This window comes from Vanessa cardui, chromosome 11 (genome assembly GCF_905220365.1).
Source record: "Vanessa cardui chromosome 11, ilVanCard2.1, whole genome shotgun sequence".
Taxonomy (NCBI): Eukaryota; Metazoa; Arthropoda; class Insecta; order Lepidoptera; family Nymphalidae; genus Vanessa; species Vanessa cardui.
The window spans coordinates 9603299-9625664 of record NC_061133.1 but is presented as its reverse complement, the minus strand read 5'-3'; the positions used below and the strand labels follow the sequence as shown (position 1 = coordinate 9625664).

Below are 22366 nucleotides of genomic sequence, written 5' to 3'. Positions count from 1 at the left end.
ACAATGTTTTATCTTACTCGATAGAATTAAAACAATTTATTTTTTATGTATGGTCTTGTCCGGACTAATTGGAAATCCCAATTGGATTATAAGCCTAGCGTAGCTTTACTTTATCTTGTAAATTGTTTTGTAAATAAATCTTACCTTTCCTTGCTCTAGATTCAGGTAGTACTTTTAACCAAGTGATCGTATGTCGATTTTGTTTCTCTCGATATCCTGACACAGCGACGCATCCAGCGAAGAACGTGAGGTGCCATACAAATGTAAAACAGACTGCGAGACCTAGAAATCATAAAGAATTTTAAAAAATAACTAAATAATCAACCTTGAAGTGCTAAATAAATTACATTATATTTCATAAATTTAAAAATAATTATGACATTTTAAAATAAATCACCGTGTTAAGTGAAGGTCATTCGAAACTTATACCTTCACCTATAAATTTAAATATAAATCTACGTAATGTCTGTTCTTACCTGAATACATGCAGAAAATTTGCACCGATGGGAACGGGGAGAATATACCAATGAAGAAAGAGAGCATATCCGTCACAGAAGTTATTGTAATAGAGACAGCCGCTTCTGAGAGCATTATCGCCATTCGTTCCGGTACTGGTAAAGTGGGCGAAGTGCGTCTCCAAGCCGCCAACATTACAAACGTATCGTCAATACCAATTCCTGAAAATAACATCAGTTAGCAAATATCGTATCCACAAAATGTTTTATAATTGTTACTATTCTGAATTCAAAATAGTTTCTATAAATGCTGATAATGCAACTTACCAATCATCAAGAACGGCGCTGCAAGATTAATTCCAATGAAAGATATGCCTAAATATATCGCGCAACCGAAGGCGGCTGAAGTGGCCATCACTGCTGATATATTCCCTAGTAATCCCAGCCAGGGTTTAGATCGAACCCAATCACCCATCATACAAGTGACGATAGAGAAAATCCCCATTAGAATAAATGTAGAGCTGAAGAAAGGTATGACGGTCTTTGTGTTCTTTTCGAGTTCGTGATCTAGTGTACGTGAAGCAAATCGTGATATGGAAATGTGTTTGAATCGTCCTGTGTCTTCTGCTACACCGACTGCGTCTAGAAACGCATCTTCCCATGCTGCACCTCTGTAAATAAGATATTAATTTAATTAGATATTCTTTATCTGGACATTAATAAGACTTTTTTATAATTATGAATAATTACGAAATCAGTAGAATAGAATAGCTTCCTTTTTTAATTAACGTGTTTTATAAGTGTATCTATATATCAAAATAATTTAATAAAGAATCATCGTGATGAAAATTCATGTGTATTTTATTGCCTGTCGGATGTAATGTTGACTCATGTTTATACTTTAAAGTAGTAGCCTTTTGCCCATAAATGTGGCTTTGACGCTAGTTCTTTTTTCAAGAATTGTTGAAAGATTTTACTTGACCATTTCGATTCAAATGGTATCGATCTTCGCCTCCCCGAATATCTACGTAGTTAGGAAAAGCAATATTATCAACTTAGTGTCCTAAACGCAATACTTAAAGTTTAAAGTTTCATTGTACTATAATATATTACGCAGTATTAAAAATATTGTTACCGTCATTACGAAATACCTCATTATTTCTTACTTTCTTTCCCGCTACATGCAAAATTGTTTCAAAATGCATAAGAAATAAACTTACAATTGTATATTTTTATTATTTCAAAGATTAAGAAATCTCAGCTGAGAAATAGTTTACTATCACTTAAACCTTTCTATTCGTATTCTCGACGAATATTACAAAGCGTTTTGTATTCGTAACTGTTTCTCAAACCGTGTCAAGATCGATGTCTATTATCTAAGTTATAGTGTTGCCTGCTTGTTAAGTGCCATGCTATTGAAATTGAAAACAAGTCGTAAAAATCGGAGAGTACCTGAATGGGCATAATCGCCGATAACATAACAAATATACATTTTTATTTCCTTGCAAAAACTATTCTTCGTTTCTAATAACTGGGGAACTAGTCTCTTCGAGAGTACCTATAGGATAATACTTTATATTTATCGATGTTTTTTATTCTTAGTAATTATCGATCGATATAACTCTTTTTAAGACTGATGGGTTAAGGCATCCTACATCACATTAAAGTTTGCAAGAGTTTTAAGTTCAATAAATATAGTATAGTCCTTACCGTTTCTCCTGCAATTTATTATCGGTCCTGATGAACCAAACGAGTTGCACGGCGGGAACGGATTCAATAATATCATCAACCACCTTCGAACCGCCGAAGAATACGGGAAAAGCGTGAGCCTCCCACGTAACAGGATTGAACATGATCGGAAAAGTCAAATTTAATTCGCCTCGTTCCACCTGCAACAAAAATGTTAGAATCCATATTTACTTGCAAATTTTAAGTGTAAAAGTATCATAATTAAATATGTAGTTTATATTTCAACATTCCGTTGGTATTCATTACCATCAAGTGTAATTTTATTGCGAATCACTTGGCAAATATATAATTCTGAAACGGCATAAAATGGGCTTAAATAGCACATTTTCTTCCGACTGTAATTATTCGACTCCTACGACTTTTCTTTTAACGTGACCAATTATATTATCTATCTATTTACCATAGGAGAAGGAAACTCGTATATTAATTTTAACGTTTAATTATTATTTTCAATTCGAGTATTAAAAACTTGTAAAATACATAGGTACTTAATATATCGATGCCAAAATGCCTGGATCTGCATAATTTATTTACTTGGGTTTTTTAGTGAGTGTCACAAAGTATATTTAACTGAAATGTGTACACTCATATAAAACTTACTGCATATTTCATTAGCATATTCACTATTTATAACTCTATTTTAATTATCTTTATTAATATACACGTGAAAATAACTGCCTGTCTGGCTGTTCATCATTGACAACCGAATCGGATTTGATGACATCCCTAAAACGCATCATACAATATAATATGTTTTGCAGTATTTCTTTTTACAATCGCAGTTACTCTCCTATTGAAATTTTACGTTTATTTTACAAATATGCACGTTTGATCTCAAAAACTACTAATATAAATTCCAAATACAATGTCGTTGTGCAAAGTGGTTTCTGTGACAAATAATCACTCGTCTGTATCTCGATACGAGACGTAAATCTCCGTTACGATTCAGTGAATTTCAGTGTCGTTCAAGCGTATAGTATTGAGTAGGCGATAAATTAATAATATACGAAGCATGTGCTATAAACAACTGTTAATATTTGAAATACTACACGTGGACAATTCGAGAAGCGGGTTTTATGCCTTTAGTCTGATATTATATCGATCACTTTATAACTGGCTCGGTTGTTTTAGGTGCTTATAAGAATGCAGTTCGATTACCTAGTCGAGAATTACTAACAGAAAATTCTTTAAGAACTAAAGACTACTTCTTTAACCTGTCGTGCCTCGTAAAGCAAGTAATAATTGTGCTGATGTTGTACTGATTTATTTGCCACGATAGTTTTAGTTTCTTACAAAGATGCACTTTGATTCCCAGGTCGCGCAAATCAAGAAAATCTTTATAAAGTAGGGTTTTAACTTAGTATGCCTCGTGAAGCTAGGTTTAGTTTTTTACCAACATATGTTTTTTATCTTTTTAACAAACTTTGAAGTAAGTTTGTTTAAATAATTTGTTTTTACGAAACTATTACATAATGTAATAGCCTACCATTAAAAAACTTAAAACATTTAAACAGAATAATAGTTTGGTTAATTAGGTATGTTGACAATAAGATTAAGCATGTCATTAAAAAGTTACCTAAAGGACAGGGAATTTACATAAAGTTAAAGAAAAAAAACCTTGGTCAAATGATCCGTCTTATTGATTAGCAATGCTGTGAATACAAATCGCGGCTTAGCCAATAAACACTTATTCTGTTTAACAAAAGAACACAAAATTGAACAATAGGTATGAACGCTAACGATTTATTTCAATTGTTGTTAATGAATGGTTATAAAAGCGCATTCAATTTAAAATATTGTTAGCACAGCCTATATTAAGTTTTGTTATGTAATTTTCACATGAATGCATTAATAAAATGTCATGTTTGTAAAGAATTTTTAATAAAATTTATAAAATTATTTATATAACTATTAATTACATTTAAAATGATATATTTACATAATATATGTTATTATTATCACATTTAGTGTCGTATATATTTTAATATATATCTCAATCTCAATTGAATCAGTCCTTGTATATATATTTATATTTCGTATATCTTTGGAATGGTCCTAACAATTGTGCTTTTTTATGGTATAGTTTGGTGTACAAACATATAGGCCACCTGATGGTAAGTGGTCACCATCACTCATAGACAATGAAGCTGTAAGAAATATTAATTATTCCTTACATCGTCAATGTGTCACGAACCTTGGGAACTAGGATGTTATGTCCCTTGTGTCTGTAGTTACACTGGCTCACTCACCCTTCAAACCGGAACACAACAATACTGAGTACTGTTATTTAGCGGTAGAATAACTGATGAGTGGGTGGTACCTACCCAGACGGGCTTGCACAAAGCCTTACCACCAAGTAAAATGTTTCAATCTCATTAAGATTACCCCAGACATTTTACTACTTTCTTACTAGTTTGACATATTCCGAACAAAACATAAGTAAGGCTTCAAATGAAAAATGTCATGTTGCATATTTTTTGACATAAAGATCTTATATATTGGTAAATTTTTTATTATAAATGTTTATCTCGTAAGCTTTAAATAACATCGTTACAAAAAACGAGTTTATAGGGTTTTTTATACATAACTTATTACGAAAATGTCATCGTTTTGCGATGGACTTTTCCTTATACATATTCCCTTCAAAAACCGATTTCTTAGAAGTTGTCATACCGTATATGTTTATTCATGAATGACAAATGAAACTTAAGTCTTATGCCTCGTCATTTTTTATGATAGCGATCAGTGGTTTTAGTGTTCCTCATGACTAATAACTATCTATTGTTTAAGCATGACTACAGTTCGATTGTTTAAATTGTGGTTCCGCGTTAAACTTTGATAAATTGGTATTATGAATTTGGTATCCATCCTTAACATCACGGGTTGTGTTTTACTGGTCAAGTATGTGCATTTCTCTTTACTCTTAGTCAGACAAAGCGGCGATTCGACACGAATGGAGTAATAAGGACTAAATATATGTGCTTAGAGATGTATATAACTGGTTTCATTCGTTGAAAATTTTCCTTGTTTTTTATACTCGCTGATGCGGTATTTGGATGAGATTTTTATATTTAACTAGCGATGGGTTGTCGTGTACTGTCCAGAACAGAATAAAAAAATATTGTGATAAGTACTAGTTTTTCTTTGCGCATCAATCGTGTCCATAATTTACAAATACCATGAAAGCTGTAGAACCTTCTAGATGATAACTATTACGTAAATAAAGAGAACTGTCAGAAATATGAAACCCCCGCCTCGTCTCTGAATATTGTTAGCACAGCCTATATTATGTAAAAAAATAATAAAAATAAATGTAATTTGTAGGGTATCACTATTATAACAGGAAATTCAGAGACGATTCAGATAATATACAAAGAATATCTTATATTTGAAAAATGTTCATGGTATACATTACATGGTATACATGATATACAAAAGACTGCATAAGAATGATTTTTTCATTAGTATGGTATTCAATATTAAAGGCCAATCTGATAATTAAACAAACGGTAAATTACTCCGATATTAATATATAACTGTCTGGCCAGTAACTCAATGAGGGTTGGTGAATTCTCATGTGATAGAATTTCATTCGTCATATACAGGTTTGCTTGCGACGGTTTCTTTAACCGCCGATCACGACATGGACAAATAAATATAAACACAAATTAAACACATGGAGTCCCAGTATTGTTAGACGGGATACAGACATTATTCGTTAAAAACTTGTGAATTGCACTGGACCAATTACATAAATTATTAATATTAAGCATAAGAAGGATAGCTTACCTCGCCGATAATTTTGTCCAAATTAAGGATATCATTCGCGAAGCACTGCCCTTCCCACCGCGCACATTCCTCTCTGTAAGTAAATGTTTCACCGTTGTCCATAGTCACTGTAATGTTTTGTACGTATTCGTCGAGCTGCCGAAGTTCCTTCCATATTTCTGTTCGAAGCATGTTTGTTGTATTGTCTTTTGCAACGATGATCACGCGCCCGAATCTGCCTGTGGATATATTAAAATTTTAAGTTATTTCGGAAATACATTGCTCTGTTATTTGTTGATTATATGGCGCATCTTTGGCAAAATAATCATTTCTAATTAATAATCATTATGATGATTACTTATAAATACATTTTATATAATTGTATAAATAACATGACATTAAAAAAATAAATTAAAATATATCCCGCTGAGTTTCTTTCGACGGTTTTTCTCAGATCCGAGGTGTTAAATTCCGAACCGGTGGTAGATTTTGAGTATCAATAAGCAACTGCAATCATTCTATAATGAATAAAGATTTTTGACTTTGCCTTTAAATACGAATCTCAATAGAAACGAAAATTTCTCTTTTATTTAATTATTTTTATTATGATTAATATGTATTTAGTATACACGTAATTTTACTAGCATTAGTTGGTACTAGTAATTTAAACTTCTACTTGTAGTTTGAACTTAAACAGAAATTCATTAATTTCATCATTAATTCTTGTTATAAGTTCCTTTACTTATGTTTATATATTTAGTTGTATTAAAGATACTAATAAAATAAGTAAGTATTGTTAAAGGTCTACATAAATCAAACGATTAACTATACAGCAATTATATGCACTTGTTGAATTGCGCGATTAGATAAATCCATATATTATTATATTAATTATCAATTACCTAAACAGATTTATTACAGTAGTAACGTCCAAAGCGTAAATATTACAACTTATTACTTGTTTATAGATATTAGCAATAAAATTTTTGCTCATATGGCATTTTTTTGCAAAATTATTGACTTAAATATAATAATAGAAGAGAAAGAGAATAATGTTCATTCACAAAATAACCAGCTTTTACAAAAGTTCAGCTCAAATATTGCAATTTCAAAATTTCAAAAAGAGTAACATGATCCATATAGAAAATAAACCTAGCCTGTATATTTTTTTAAAGAAATGTTTCGTAAAATTTTCTGTCGGTAACAATAAAATTTATATTACGTTACGAAATTTTTGTAATCGTTTATTTTCGAAAGTATCGTTCATAGTTCTAATCGAAGCATGTTTTTGTATTACCTGTCTATTGCAATTATCGCTTGAAGATGAATATTTTAGATATTATTCTTGGTCAATAATATTAAGAAAGAATGATTCGTTCCGAATATTAAGTAATATATTTATGTGATTAAATCTTTATTTGCCAATGACTGGCATTTATAGATATATTTTAAGCTAAAAAATCTCTACCGATCTAGTATTATTTTAATATTCTTTCGATATTTCGAAATATCTAATTATATATGTGTAAACCACTGCCCTAAAACACTCTCTGTAACGTATGCAAATTTCTATTAATAGTATGTACATATCAGTTTCAATATACACACCTGCTCGTGTTATCCTTCCAACATTGAATCTGTGAGTATAATTAACTTTGAAATACTCTTCGACTATCCGTCTCTCCAATTTCCCTTGACCACTGACTGGTGAGAATAGGTATTCTGGGTCCATTTCATAGTGCACTCGCTGGTAGCCAGTTATCATGAGCAGCGTGAGAAGAACTGGTATGATTATGAAGTAGCCTGGCTGCTTGCCGACTATCAATCCAAGCTTGTAGAATGATCTATTTAGGACATCGTCCACAAATGTCAGCTTACAACCCATCTGGAATAAAAAAACCTTAATTAGTTATTTTGGAAAATGTCTTTCATATTGTTGATTCTTTTGATTATGATTAAAGACATAAGATAATGCTACGTGCAATTGGGTAAATTCAATGAATGGTTTTATTTTTAGAAGTTATTATTATTATTATAGCCTTAGATAAATTAGTAAGTTTTGAAGTGTCGGTATAAATAAGTTGAAATTTTGCAAATAGACATATTTATGTATTACTACTACAACGTTTGTTTACATGAACAAAAAATTAGCGTTACTTAACATGAATACAAAACCTATTGAATTGCAACGTTTTAAGCAAATATTATTTAAAATAATAAGAATCATGTTTGATGTAATGTTTTGCTTTTATGCATTTCGAAGGTTCTACATCTGTTGTGATTATAATTATTAATTACGCTAGTTAACTCCATCAAACCGCAACATTGTTATATAAACATTGCTCACGATGAAATAAATGGCCATAGAATTAGGTTAATATGTTATGCCTATGGCTTGTCTATTCAGTAAGGATCATGCCTTAACACCAAAAAGTAATGTAACAGCCTGTAAATTTCCCACTGCTCGGCTAAGTTTGGGTTTGGAACATATTCCACCACGCTGTTCCAATGCGAGTTGTCGGAATGCACATATGGAATACATGCAAGTTTTCTCACGATCTTTTCCTTCACCACCGTGCACGAGATGAAGTATAAACAATTAAGCACATATGGCTTGAACTCAAAATCATCGGCTAAGATGCACGCTTTCTAACCACTGGACCATCTCAGCTTAGCTTAGCTTAACACCAAAATTTGGTATAAAATCTTTATGCGGACTTAACAAGACTAAAAAGTATTATATCTTAAAGATTTCTATGTTTAAAAGAAATTAAATATGTCAATGTCATAGCTAAAGAAGAAAAGTGGACCTAAAGTTGTTAAAATAGGTCCCTAACAATACTGGCAACCTTATTTGTATGAATGTAATAATCAGCGTTCTACACATTGTTTTTAAGTATGTATAACCACGTAGCATGTCCCTCGTGCGTGCCCTCGTTTCATAACAAAACCTGGTTGTATTTTTCAGTTAATCATGCTATGAATATTTGAATATTTTTAAGAAATAAATGCTTGTTAATTCAAATCACTCGTGATAATAATCAATAAAAATATACTTAATCAATGTGCTGATGTCGTGACATCATAAGTAGGATAAAAAAAAATAATTATTATGTAAAATACTTATATAAATTTTATGATAAAGCGTTTATAATACGTTCAAATCCACAAAGGTATATTGGAGGAACAAATTGTACGGAAACGATATCCATAACTGAAAATAATACAAAAACAAAAGATCAGATTTTAACTTTTAATGACTTAAGTTTGTTTTTTTTCGGTTTGTTTGAAACTTTAATTAGATTTTTATATCGTCACATACCTTTTAAATTGTTTTAATTCAATTCATCAACTTCATATATAATTTATTAGTCAAGTATTGTAGAAATTAAAAAAAATATCAGTAAGATTTGCTTAATAGAAGTAGCTATATGTGTATTCTTTATCTCGATTTTATTATTTATTTTATTTAAAAAAAAAAGAATCAAAATATGCTTTAGGAGAAATCCACCACAAAATATCGTTTAAGTATTTTACATTACGAATAACGACAAAAAAATACTTGTTTAAGTTTTTAAGCACACAAAGATGATATTTTTTTAAGGTAAACCGGAACAATTATTTGCAATATGGGATAAGAAACACTTTTAAATATCGACAGATTGTTGACGAAGGAACATAAATATATATATTTTTTAAAATACCTGTAATATATATTCAATAAAAATATTTTTTAATCTGTAATGATTATTACTACGATATATGTTCATATGATATATGTTCTTTGACAAGAAATAATTATTAAAACTATTACATATAATTATTTAAACTATTACTAATGAAAAGCCAAAAACTCGTTTACAAATTGAACTTCTCGATTTCTTGAAAATAAATAAATATGAGACAACATCACATACATTACTCTTACTCTGATCCCAATGTAAGTAGCTAACGCACTTGTGTTATGGAAAATCAGAAGTAACGACAATACCACGAATGCCCAGACCCAAGAGAACATAGAAAAATTTTGATAATCTGCATCGACTCGGCCGGGAATCGAACCCGGGATCTCAGAGTGGCGTACCCATGAAAACCGGTGTTCACGCCACTCGACCACGGAGGTAGTCGTCAAACGTCGTTAACGTCACATTTTATTTTAAAAGTACTTTAGTCAATTTTATAAAGAGCAATTTCGGATTAAATTATATACTATCTATTTAAATTAGAGCAACATTCTTTAAAAGATACGTTTGTTTATTTACCATTAAAAATCATTGTTATTAGTCATTCGTAAGACCTAATGGATTTCTCTTAAGTGTACGTAATGTATGCTTAACGTAATACGTCCAACGAAAATACCCAAAAAAAGATATAAAAAGACCTTCTATTTTTAAACCAAAAGTTATATAATAAGTGTTTATGTGTATACGTTGCTTATACTGGGGTTAATTCTACTAACGAATTATCGCAATCGATTCCGAAGCTTTATCGTTCTGCTGTTTATCTAATAAACTAACACAACGATACAGTTGCGAATTGATCAGATAGATCGAAATATGATAAGTAGGCCTTAATTACGATGAAATTGAAGAAAACAGTCCAATTTCGAACAGAAAAAAATCGGGAATGTATCATAACTGTTAGTAGAATTACCCAAGTATGTTTGTATACTTAGGTAATCTCTTAGTCATATTAAGATTGCTATTCTATTTCAATTTATTCTCGTAATTCTTATTTACTGTTCGCGCTTGACACACTTAAACATCCTGGGACGACCCAAACCCACGCACATGTTACTTGCATGTTTCGAACAATACATGGAAATTTGTATCAAGCTTCCTCCAATTATACATAATTGTTGATTACAAAGTGTATCAGATTATTAATTATATAATTACAAGACGGATAATTAAGTAATGATGTTTCGAGGTAACTCTATGATATCGTAGCAAACCCGCGCGTTGTGCCTTGACCGACGGCTGACCACTACCTTTCACTTATATATGTAATGAATAATATCAATGAAAATCATTTCAACAAAAATTTTTAATCGAAGGCAATTCAAGTTAAACTTTTGTTGAAGTAATTAAGTATGCCAAATGTCAAGTATTCTTGTAACGGTTTTTGCTCCTTCGTTGTTTGTATGTGATTGTATTCGACTTAAACTGTGTCACTGGTTCTGCCTGTTTATTAGCTGATATGGTCCAGTGGAAAGGACACGTGAATCTTTACCCAAAGATTACAGAATCAAACCCGGTCTAGAATCTATATTTTTTCATAGGCCTATTTTGTGTTTACATGTATTATTATTACAAGTAATCACTTCGTATTAAGCGATAAATGATTCGTGAGGAAACCTACATGTGTCTGTTTACAGTATGTCACTTAAACATACTAATGTTTATTAAAGCAGCGTGGCTGATTAAGCTCTAAAACTCGTTTACCAGTCGATGAGGCTTTTACCCAGAAACTGTAAAAACTGAATTTACATTTACAGAATAAATGATCAGATTTGTATCTTGCTAAACACATTCACTACACAGGTTGACGTTTTAAACATTAATTAATTACAGGAAAACTATTTACGTATGTATTTTATGTAGCCTAAAACTTTCCTAAATAGAGGCTATCAAGCAAAATTTAAAATAATCACATTGTCAGTTCCCTAATTAAGTACGATAAATCAAATTAAAAACTTTATAATGTGAGTATATATTATTTATTATTTATCAAAGGAAATTGAAAATTAAAATCATAAACGCTCTGACCCTTGTAAAATTCATTTTATTACGACCCGGCTAACGTGTTCTAGATCGGGTCAAGGTGGTAACGTAGGATTCTGCGCAGATGGTTTAGTAGCTACGAGTGGAACTTTCTGGAGCCGCGTCTCTATATATAGGATATATATTATATAGAACATTTATTGGGACGATTTACTTTATGGTAGGGCTTTGTGAAAGCCCGTCTGGGTAGGTACCATCCACTCACCAGTTATTCTACAGCCAAATAACAGTACTCAGTATTGTTGTGTTCCGGCTTGAAGGGTGAGTGAGCCAGTGTAACTACAGGCACAAGGGACAAGATAGATAGATTAGATACCAAGGCTGGTGGCACATTGACAGTGTAAGGAATAGTTAATATTTCTTACAGCGTCATTGTCTATGGGTGATGGTGACCACTTACCATCAGGTGGCCCATATGCTCGTTCGCCAACTTATTCCATAAAAAAAAAGATTTTTTTTAAAAAAATATTTTGGCCACTTAGACATGATAGCGTTTTCAAAAATATAAAGAGATTCTCGGACAAGAATGCTAACAAATTATATATGAGAACCGGAGTTTCTTAAGTTGGAATAAGTAAAATACTTTACATAGCATCTATGAGTCACTGAACTTAATTACTGGTCAATCTTGTGTGTGCTTGAGTGGGTTTCTAAATAGGAAACGGTAGACCTATCAGGTCCAAAAAATAGTTCAAATTTTACCCGCACATATATATAATTTTAATATATAAATTATATTAAAATTAAAGGTCAATTTATAATTATATTTGGGTTATGACACCGATTAAAAGTAATATTTTTTTCGTTTTGACAACGTAGTTTATCAATATGATTTACCATTTGCATATTGATGATATTTTGCGCAAAAAGCAAAAATACGGTAATTAATCAAATTATATTATACACTAATATAGTATATATATTGTAGGCAATTAATAAACTAGGTATTGATGGTCACACATTTGTCGAAATTCGAGGTATAAACTCATAACAATTTTTTATGCATTCATAATAACGAAAATTGGAAGGTATGGCAATGAAAAAGTCGTTCAAGGAAACGGCGAAAAGCTAACTTAGACAACACATGCATCGTACTTTTAATCATATTCATAATAAGATACTTGTATTACATATTATTCATTTTTCATCATCATGTACTCCTTCTGCATATAAAATTTAACGATATAAAACGGGGGTGCCCCTATTTTAATGCTTTTTATTTACTTATAATATATAGATTCCACGTTTGGTCACAACGTAATATTGCGTTACCAATTACATAGTTAAATTGTTCGTACCAATTATAACTTGCACAAAATATATTGAAACACAAAGTGAGCATTGTACAAAAGAAATAAAATCTTTCATCGCCAAAACTGTACTTTGAAACGCGTTGCCAACATACACTTCGATCCGAATCCATAAATATTTTAAACGTCGTATAAAACGATATGCATCTTATATAAACACTACATTGTATGTATATATATAGGTATTACATTTATTTTTATGTGCCTATGTTTGTAAGTACTTATATATATGTCCATTGTAAATTCTTGGTATTCATAACATGTTTTTTTTATTACTATAGGTTTGCGGACGAACATATGGGCCACCCGATGGTAAGTGGTCATCACCGCCCATAGACATTGCCCCTGTGAGAAATATTAACAATTCCTTACATTTCTAATGCGCTACCAACCTTGGGATCTAAGATGGTATCTCTCTGTGCTTGTTGTTACACCGGCTCACTCAACCTTCAAATCGTTACACAACAATATTAAGTACTTTTGAAATCTGATGAGAGGGTGGCTTGCCCTGCCACCAAGTTTTTTTTTTTAACTACAATAACATACAATACATTTAGATGAAACAAAACAAAAGCTGTTTTCATTAAATTTTCATTACAAGTGATAAAATATTCAAGAATATATACTTGTTGAAAATAAAATGCTATTGTATGTTTTAATAAGCATAACGTCATTCCACATTTGTAAGTGTTATATATATACATTATAAACATTTGGATAACTTGAAGGAATGTTTTTAAAATAGATTCTCGTAAAGGTAATATTTTAATATATTGAAAAAGAAATATATCTATTATTTCATATTACTGAATGGAAACAATTTTCTCATAATTATGGTTAGTATTTCATAATAGTTTAACATTATGAGTCTCTTTTATCGATCGCTTTGTGTAAACATAATTTAATTTAACGAGTTTTAAATAACATTAAAATCGGTTGTAATCAGTCGAATGCACTTTGAATTCGTTATCTGCATCGTATTTCGTATGTTATATACGACATTTCAAAGCTGTTAGGGCCATTAGTGTTAAGATACAACATTACGTATCAACTTACCAGCAATACTTTATAGAAATGTAGCACATTTTTTTACATTTATTACTAAGATGTACAGTCAGAGTGAGATATATCTGTCAGTTTTCAAATTCATTCCTTTATTAAGTTTTAAACTCTTAGTACCTTTTGAATCTAAACATCAAATCATTGAGACGCAATATGTCATTCTCGATCGGTAAAGCAGATTATCGCTCATGCTGACCACACGAAAATCGATCTATAAGGTGACGAACCTTTTCTTACCCCGACTGTACATCTAAGTCGTTTTTCAAAAAGTTACAAATATGAGTTTGAATGTTTTTAACGTTTTAAAAATACATAGGTAATACTAAAATCAGAGTAGTATTATCGTTAAATTTATCTCATTGTTTTTTCAGTATATTATAGTTTTATTTAAATGAAACGTATATTAATAGAACAGAATTATAAAGTTATCATTGAAGTTTATCTAAATTTTTGGTGTAATTATAATTAATCAGTTTATATTCATGCAAAACGCGTGCAACCCATTTATTAGAATAAAATGTAGTATAGGCATTTTTAACATTAAATGTTTTTAATCGTATGCATAAAATGTTGTTGGGCAATATTTCCTGTTTAAATAATTATAAAATACTTTGAATAAATAACAAGAAAATAAGGCAAACTAAAAATATCATTAATATAATTGCTCTGGAAATTTATTTCCAAATACAAGTAAATGTGTGCTACGCGTTACTGTAGGAGATAGCGACTGTAAGATTGTATATAAAATAGGTTTTTTTATTCATCAATAAAAATATGTATGTGTAATTTGAACTTCTGTAGTAGGCATATATGTAGTAGGCGGATGACTACGAGACCTTTAATATAATATAAAAAAAAATATGTTATATTAAGTATTAATTAGTATTAAATAGTGTAGGACGTCCTCGGGCACGGTGGAGTGTCGATATACGCAAGACGGCTGGCAGGAGCTGGATGCGAGTAGCCGGAGAAAGACCACAGTGGCGTGCGCTTGGAGAGGCCTAAGTCCAGCAGTGGACAAAAACGGGCTGATGATGTGATGTGATATGAAGTATTAATTATATAAGTACTGATAGGCATATGTCCTCACGTCTATGACAATTGCTTTTACGCGCTGACAACATCAACAACACAATAATAGGAATGGTTTACGAAATAGAAGTTAATGTGCCGTTTAGACGAGTTACGACAAAATTGACCGCATAAAAACCTTCTTCATAAAAATACACATACGTGCCAAATTTGATAGTAATTGGTCAAAAGTTTTTGATGAAAATCCTTAACTGTTATCCCAACTTACATATGATGAACGCAAATGATAAGACCATAGGAAGCTTATCTCTAGGACTTCCTACGGTAGGTCAGGATTGCTAGTAGTTCATTATAAGACACATTACCCATTCGTAACACAGTAAATTGCTCATAACCATTGGATCTAAATTGTGATCTTCCGTATTGCCATTACTACATTAACTCACACAGTCTTATCAGAAATCAGCCATACGAAGCGATCAATTGAACGCTGGGATGACGAGTGAGGCCGGTCAGTTCATGTTGAACAAACATGAAAAAATCCTGACAAGATTTCGATCATGAAGACATCTATCTCTAAAATACTACTATGCTTAGCTATTATAGTTCACAATTACCGACACTCTTGATGTAACTCTCATATTTCGGAAGGAAGACACGAAACCAAAGATATCAATACAGTTATACGAAATATGAGACATATGAGAAGGCGCACCAACTACTTTCCATGTTGTTTTTCTTCCTTTTGTTTTAAATTTTTATATTTCTTATTCTTTTATTATGTACTGTGTCCAAATAAACATTTATTTACTTCTTTCTTTCTATTTTGAGGCACAGGAACTTATCACTGCCGACTTTTTAACCCCAGATTTACTACTACAAACAACCCGGCATAGAAACTTATAAAATTCTTTGTATCTTGGATTCGAACTTAAGACCTCAGAATCTACAGATTTATAACCTAGCTATTAAATCTACGAGCAAATAAATCCACAAAGAGTTTTATATAGAATCACATAAAAAACCTTGCATTCATTCAACGTCCTTAAGTATGACAAAATAAATAAGAGACCTTGCCTAAACCACTTTATTCAAGTCTAATGGTACCAAAATATATTGCATTGAGCAACTTCAAATTTTATACTACCAGGAAGCAATCGATTTCCGCAGCACATTTAATATGTTAATATAAAGTAATTAAAAATCAACTATTTCAAAGTGTTAATTTTTTATATTATTTATACAGGACGGAAAACCTGTAAATAGGTCACCTTATTAATAAATGGTCACTTTTGCCCGTAGGCTTTGGTGCCAAAAGGAATATAAATGATTCCTCAAAATGCCAATCAATTGCGTTTTAGAACACGAACCTGATACGTGGCCTGTGGGTACACTGGTTAACTTTACCTTCAAAGAGGTAGAAAAAGTAATGAATGTGTAGAAGATGCCCAGACTTCCACAAAGTCCTATCATAAGAATTTCTGCGTGCAATAATGCTGTTTATTATTATTATTATTAAATAATTAATATATCGCCGTTCAATCGGCTGGAAGAATGTGTAGTCGATTCTAAAACTTAAACACACCGGTCCACGGTCTAGTCTGTTGACTTATTGATAAGACTAAACGTCAATTTCAATACGGCGATTATGAGTGAGCAAAAAATTTCAACCCTGTATTCATTCCAATTCTTTATAAGCCTGTTTTAGAACCAATATCATTAACACTCCATACTAATTATATAAATGCGTAAAACATTATGTTTATCATTACCAACCTTGAAACCGAAAGAAGGACAAAGGCCTTTTATTTCTAACACCTGACGACCATACCCTATATCTCGGCCGAAGTCGTGGGCGACTATTGAATATGATTAAAATTCACATTACGTCAAAAACTCGCGTATTTACATAAAAAAATATTTCATTTTTCATTTTTGTCACTCTCTCGTATAAGATCGTATGCTGTGTCAGAAACGTAATATAAAGCATAAATTTTTCAAATCCACAGTGTATGCTAACTAATCCGTACTATGTAAGTCCATTTGTCTTAAGGATAGACCGCTTTATCATAAAATATATGTATCCTCGTTTGCAATATGAAGTACAATGTATTAACTTACCACCTAAATCTTTTTAGTTGTGACCATATATAATAAAACGTGTCTCTTTCTTACGCTCAATGAGTTCTTGAATTAAAGTTTGCTAGTTTTGATGGCCTTACAGCTTGTTCGAATTGAATTAAAAAAAATACTTCGTAAGTCGACGCAAAAATATATTCAGAGCAGAATTTAAAGATGCAGAGATTATTGTTACCCATTTTAGAGGTGGAGTTTCGTAAAATTCTGTCTTAACATAGGTATGTCTCTACCGTATAAGGAATCTTCCTAGCAATTTTCAAGTACGGAAGTATTATAGTTTCTGAGATTTCGTGGTTTATTAGTGAGTCGTTAAGCTTTTATACATACATATACACAAGATAAAGAACTATTGTAAAAACAAACCTATTGTAACTACATATCTTAACACTAAATATAAGCCACCCGATTTTAGAAGTAACACGTTAACACGAATATCATGTTTGCTTGTAATCTATAGCAAACAATTGGTGTACCTATTTCATTTAAAAGCATTATCAGTTCAAACGGACTTATCCTTTGTACTTGGAATGGACTTAGTAATGGTTAAATTTACTCGACCTAAACAATTCTTATCATTGCGATAAATAATGAGAACAATGAGTTTTTAATTACAATGCATCACTTATGTACTTTACGAAGATATTCTATAATATAGGATTCAGGTATAAAGAGTACATTCATAAAGAAATATATATAAATATATAAAGAGTTCACTTGATGGTAGGGCTTTGTGCAAGCCCGTCTCGATTGAAGGGTGAGTGAGCTAGTGTAACTGCAGGCACAAGGGACATGTTATCCCTTGTGCCTTAGTTCCCAAGGTTGGTGGCACATTGACGATTTAAGGAATAGTTAATATTTCTTACAGCGGCATTGTCTATGGGTAATAGTGACCACTTACCATTAGGTGTTCCATATGCTCGTCCGTCAACCTTTACCATAAAAAACATTTTATTGTACTATATTTTAGAATATTCATCGTTCAATCTGTTTTAACGGGGTGCGTGTTTGTCTACATATCAATATATATTAAAAACTGCGTCGACCGTACCTTAGTATACATATACTTATGTACTCATTATACTTGAAGTTTGTAGCGTCACTCTCATAACTCAAAAGGACAGCAAATTGTTGAATCCGATCGAGAACAGTTCTGGTAAAGGTTTAAGCGTTTTACGTGCTTTTCGCGATAAAGGATAGGAAAATATCAACGAGCTTGATTAGTGTTAACTCAGATACTTTGCAGTCTTCACTCTGCTACTGAGAATTTATCTACAGAACACTTCGATAACTATTTAACGGCTTAACTCGGGTTTGAACTTCGAACCTCTGGAGTCCTATAATCAAGTTACATTCTAAATCTCATTCAGTTACGCGAGGTTAGCCAAACAATACAACGAAATCAAATATATGTTAAAATAATAACCTAATAAAAAAATCCACCGCCCGTTGCATGCTACGAAAATATTCGATAATTTTTTGGACTATATAAGAACATAATAATTCATCCATTAGAGTGGTTAATCTTAAGTATCTATATATTCCCTTAAAAAAAGGCGGGAGATTTGCGGCTGACATATTGGAATCGCCATTATGATTATTACTGTGTAATATGGATTATTGACGGTTATTTGTATTGTTTACTAAATGGTTTTCTTTTGTGGTAGGTTGGTTTTAGAGGTTAGGCTACTTCCTCCTTCGGGTCTAAAAATATAATCTTAAGTTAAGGTTTCTTAGTAAGCTTATTTTGAAACATTTACTGTTGATATGTAATGAAATGTTTTTTTTTTTTATATAATTTAATCAGTGTAACTATTATTAAGTAGTACTGTTAATTAGTTTGTATGTATTTTTTTATAAATATAAACACACTGGCGTTCCTTTCCTAAAGTTCAGACGACCTCGACAATGGACTTGCCTTGACTAATTAATTCTTTAAATTCTAATGCAATACTTTTATCATTCATATCTTTTAGTTTAATGTATAAATTATATATTTGATATTGTATCAATAGTTTTCTTTATATAATAATTATAGTGACTTGGCAATGAGCACAAGAAGAATAACAAGAATAAGCATTGATATCACAAAATTGATTTTCTTTTGGTTTATCCGTGTCGTACAATTACTAAATGTTGATTTATAACTACAAAATAATTTGAATAGGACTTGGCTTCTATGAGATCTCAAAACTATAATGTTTTTGGTGGGATTGTAATTACACTACCAATATTATAAAGTCAGTCTGTCTGTTGTAGTTTTATAAAAGCTTGACCTCATATACCTTAAACCTGATGACCAGATCCTACAACGTGAGCAAAGCCATGGGCGACAATAAGCTTTTACATAAATTAGAAATGAGCCCGACAAGTGGATGAAAACTGAAAATCGATTATTATTACATTATTAATAAAATACATTATAAAAGAATAATAATTAAAAAAATATTATATAATACATCCAATATGTTGCAATATTACCTTCTATGTATTATTAAAGAGATATTTACCTAATATTTATGGAGATACTAATTACGTACAATTAGTCTCACGCAATGCGTGCTACCTCTTAGAAACTGTACTGTACTACTGTTTGCTCACTGAAGATGTTACCAACATATAAATAAAAAAAAAAATTGTAAATTAAAGTTCGATATTTATATATATTTCAAAGTAACGTTAATTTATATGCGATGTGTACAACAGCGGGGTAGTGTTGTAAGTATTTAATCTAAGGACATGTTGGGTCATTATATCCATGCCCTTATGTCATTAGGCAGTCTCCGTATTAAGCCGATTGCAGCATCGTAGTTCAAGTTTACAAGATCTAACGACCCAGGTCAAGGTTCGTTGCAAATCGACAATGACACTTGCTCCTAATACACAATTAATAAGCACAGTTTACATAAACGGCGTAAAATGTTGCCAGTTAAAAAAAGGAATTGCGCAATAATCTTTCTTAAATTACTTTTTTATCAGTGACCCTAATGCTTATGCTATGTAAAATTGCTAACTGTTAGTATTTATAATTTTTAAATTAATAAATGTTTTAGTACTTATACAAAACTTTTTGTTCTTATTAACCTTTAATCCATATATTGTAATACTTATAAAAAGTAAACTAGTATACCATCTAGAAACTACGAAAATCATGAATTTAATAAATTAATAATGATTTTATTTACACACGTGAATTAAAAATAATAACTGTATAAATAAATCAATACATAAGTAGCCTTTCGGTTCGAAAAGGGTTTTTTTAGCGTTACTTATGATATGATAAAAACAGTACAAGGTACAATACATTTATATACCACGCATATTGAAATGAAAGTATGATTGTTCCGTGTTACCTAGTTAAATATAGCGGTAGTTTTATACAAATATGAAGTAATTATTGTCTATCGATAGTCTGCCTGGCCACGTGACGATGTGTCGTTCACCTATGCAAAGGTTTACTTTCACGCCACTTATTCTAGTCGCTATTAAAATTTAAGACATTCTCGAAACTTCCTTCTCGTAAGAAGATTTCATCTTTTTTTCCTTTCATCCGGTAAGCATGTTACATCGATCGTGATAGAGTAGACACTCGTTGAGGCCGAGCGTGTCATTCGATAAAAAATCGATAAAAAACTGTTTTCAATCGATGTCTTTTCAAATGCTTTGACCATTGCACAGCGGGCGTCCTTAACAGACACTGCGTAGGCAAATTGTAGCTAAGCAATACCGTGACGCCCTTCAATGGGACGGTAGGATACCGCTGGTTTGTTAGTGGGTATCCCGGCACTCAATTGCCGGTAAGTTCCTCATATGGATCATGCGCGGGAAACGCGTTATTGCGTTTTTCCAGCGAATAGAAAAAATGCTTTATTAAAGTGCAAATGGTACTGTTTCAATTGACCAAATGCTTATTTCTTTATTCGCTTCTTTCATATAGCGCTTTCTATTTAATTACTCTCATAGAGTCATTGCATTTCCACGAGATAGAGATTTCAAGTACAGGAACATCGGATGTATGAAACACTGTCAACTACCAAAATATCAATTTGTGTAACTACAGGCACAAGGGACATAACATCTTAGTTCAGATGATGTAAGGAATGATTAAAATTTCTTACAGCTTCATTGTCTGTGGGTGATGGTGACCACTTACCATCAGGTGGCCCATATGCTCGTCAGCCAACCTATACCACAAGAAAAAAATTTGAATACTTTTGACTGATGTAACACATATGTATTAACATTTATTCCTTCAAATTCTAGAGCTTCATAAACTATATTGAGTTCTTTTTTTAAATTATATATAAACGTACGGACCAATGAGCCACCTAATTATGAGCTCACTCGACTAACTGCCGATTGGTGCCGATTTCAATTATGACAATTTCTTACATCGCATCCCCCCAATATTGACAACTGAGATGTTATGTCCCTTTTACCTGTAATTTAACTGTCCCACTTACCTTTCCAAACGAAACGAAACAAATACTAAATATTGCTTGACGGTAGAAAATAAGATGACAAGTATAAACAGCTACCACTAAATTAACATTACCGTAATGGGATAACATCGCGACTTATTGTTATGATAGCTGCTGTATCATATTCAGATCTTCACTTAAAACTTTACTCATATCTCATTGTCTGCGTTCAATATAAACTTATTGTTCTTGGCTTACAGCGTACTTAGAACAATGATGAGATGAATTACATTTATAAATTTCTAAATTCTAGAAAGCATGAGAGATATCCAGTAATGTCTTTATTATACCGTGTTATATTTTTCTTTTAAGTGATTAATTTTTGTATAGACAATTTAGTTTTCACGAGTATTATATAGATCAATATTACTCCTTAAATGTTTTAGCAAAGAGTATTTATTATATTATTTGTTCAATAGATTTTCACAAGTTTCGAAAACTAAAACAGATTTTGTTTTGATTTAATTTCACTGTAAACTGACGTTCTGTTCGCACGTTTCACATTTGTTTTTTTTTTTTATATACAGCTGTTATAATATATAATTATTTAGTAAATTGCAATTAAGAGGCCTCTTTAATTTATTTCTATT

General features: G+C 31.4%; 1 protein-coding gene across 2 annotated transcripts in view; it reads right to left on the bottom strand.

Annotated features, from left to right (window-relative positions):
- Window positions 1-22366, bottom strand: part of LOC124533810 (patched domain-containing protein 3) — a 44451-nt gene that overhangs the window by 3508 nt on the left and 18577 nt on the right. For both annotated transcript variants that reach the window (XM_047109328.1, XM_047109329.1), the window contains exons 2-7: window positions 7581-7857; window positions 5994-6211; window positions 2166-2344; window positions 783-1126; window positions 477-677; window positions 145-282 (exon numbers count right to left, since the gene is read on the bottom strand). In XM_047109328.1, coding sequence (XP_046965284.1) covers window positions 145-282; window positions 477-677; window positions 783-1126; window positions 2166-2344; window positions 5994-6211; window positions 7581-7857 — 1357 coding nt within the window. The remainder of the gene's footprint in view (window positions 1-144; window positions 283-476; window positions 678-782; window positions 1127-2165; window positions 2345-5993; window positions 6212-7580; window positions 7858-22366) is intronic.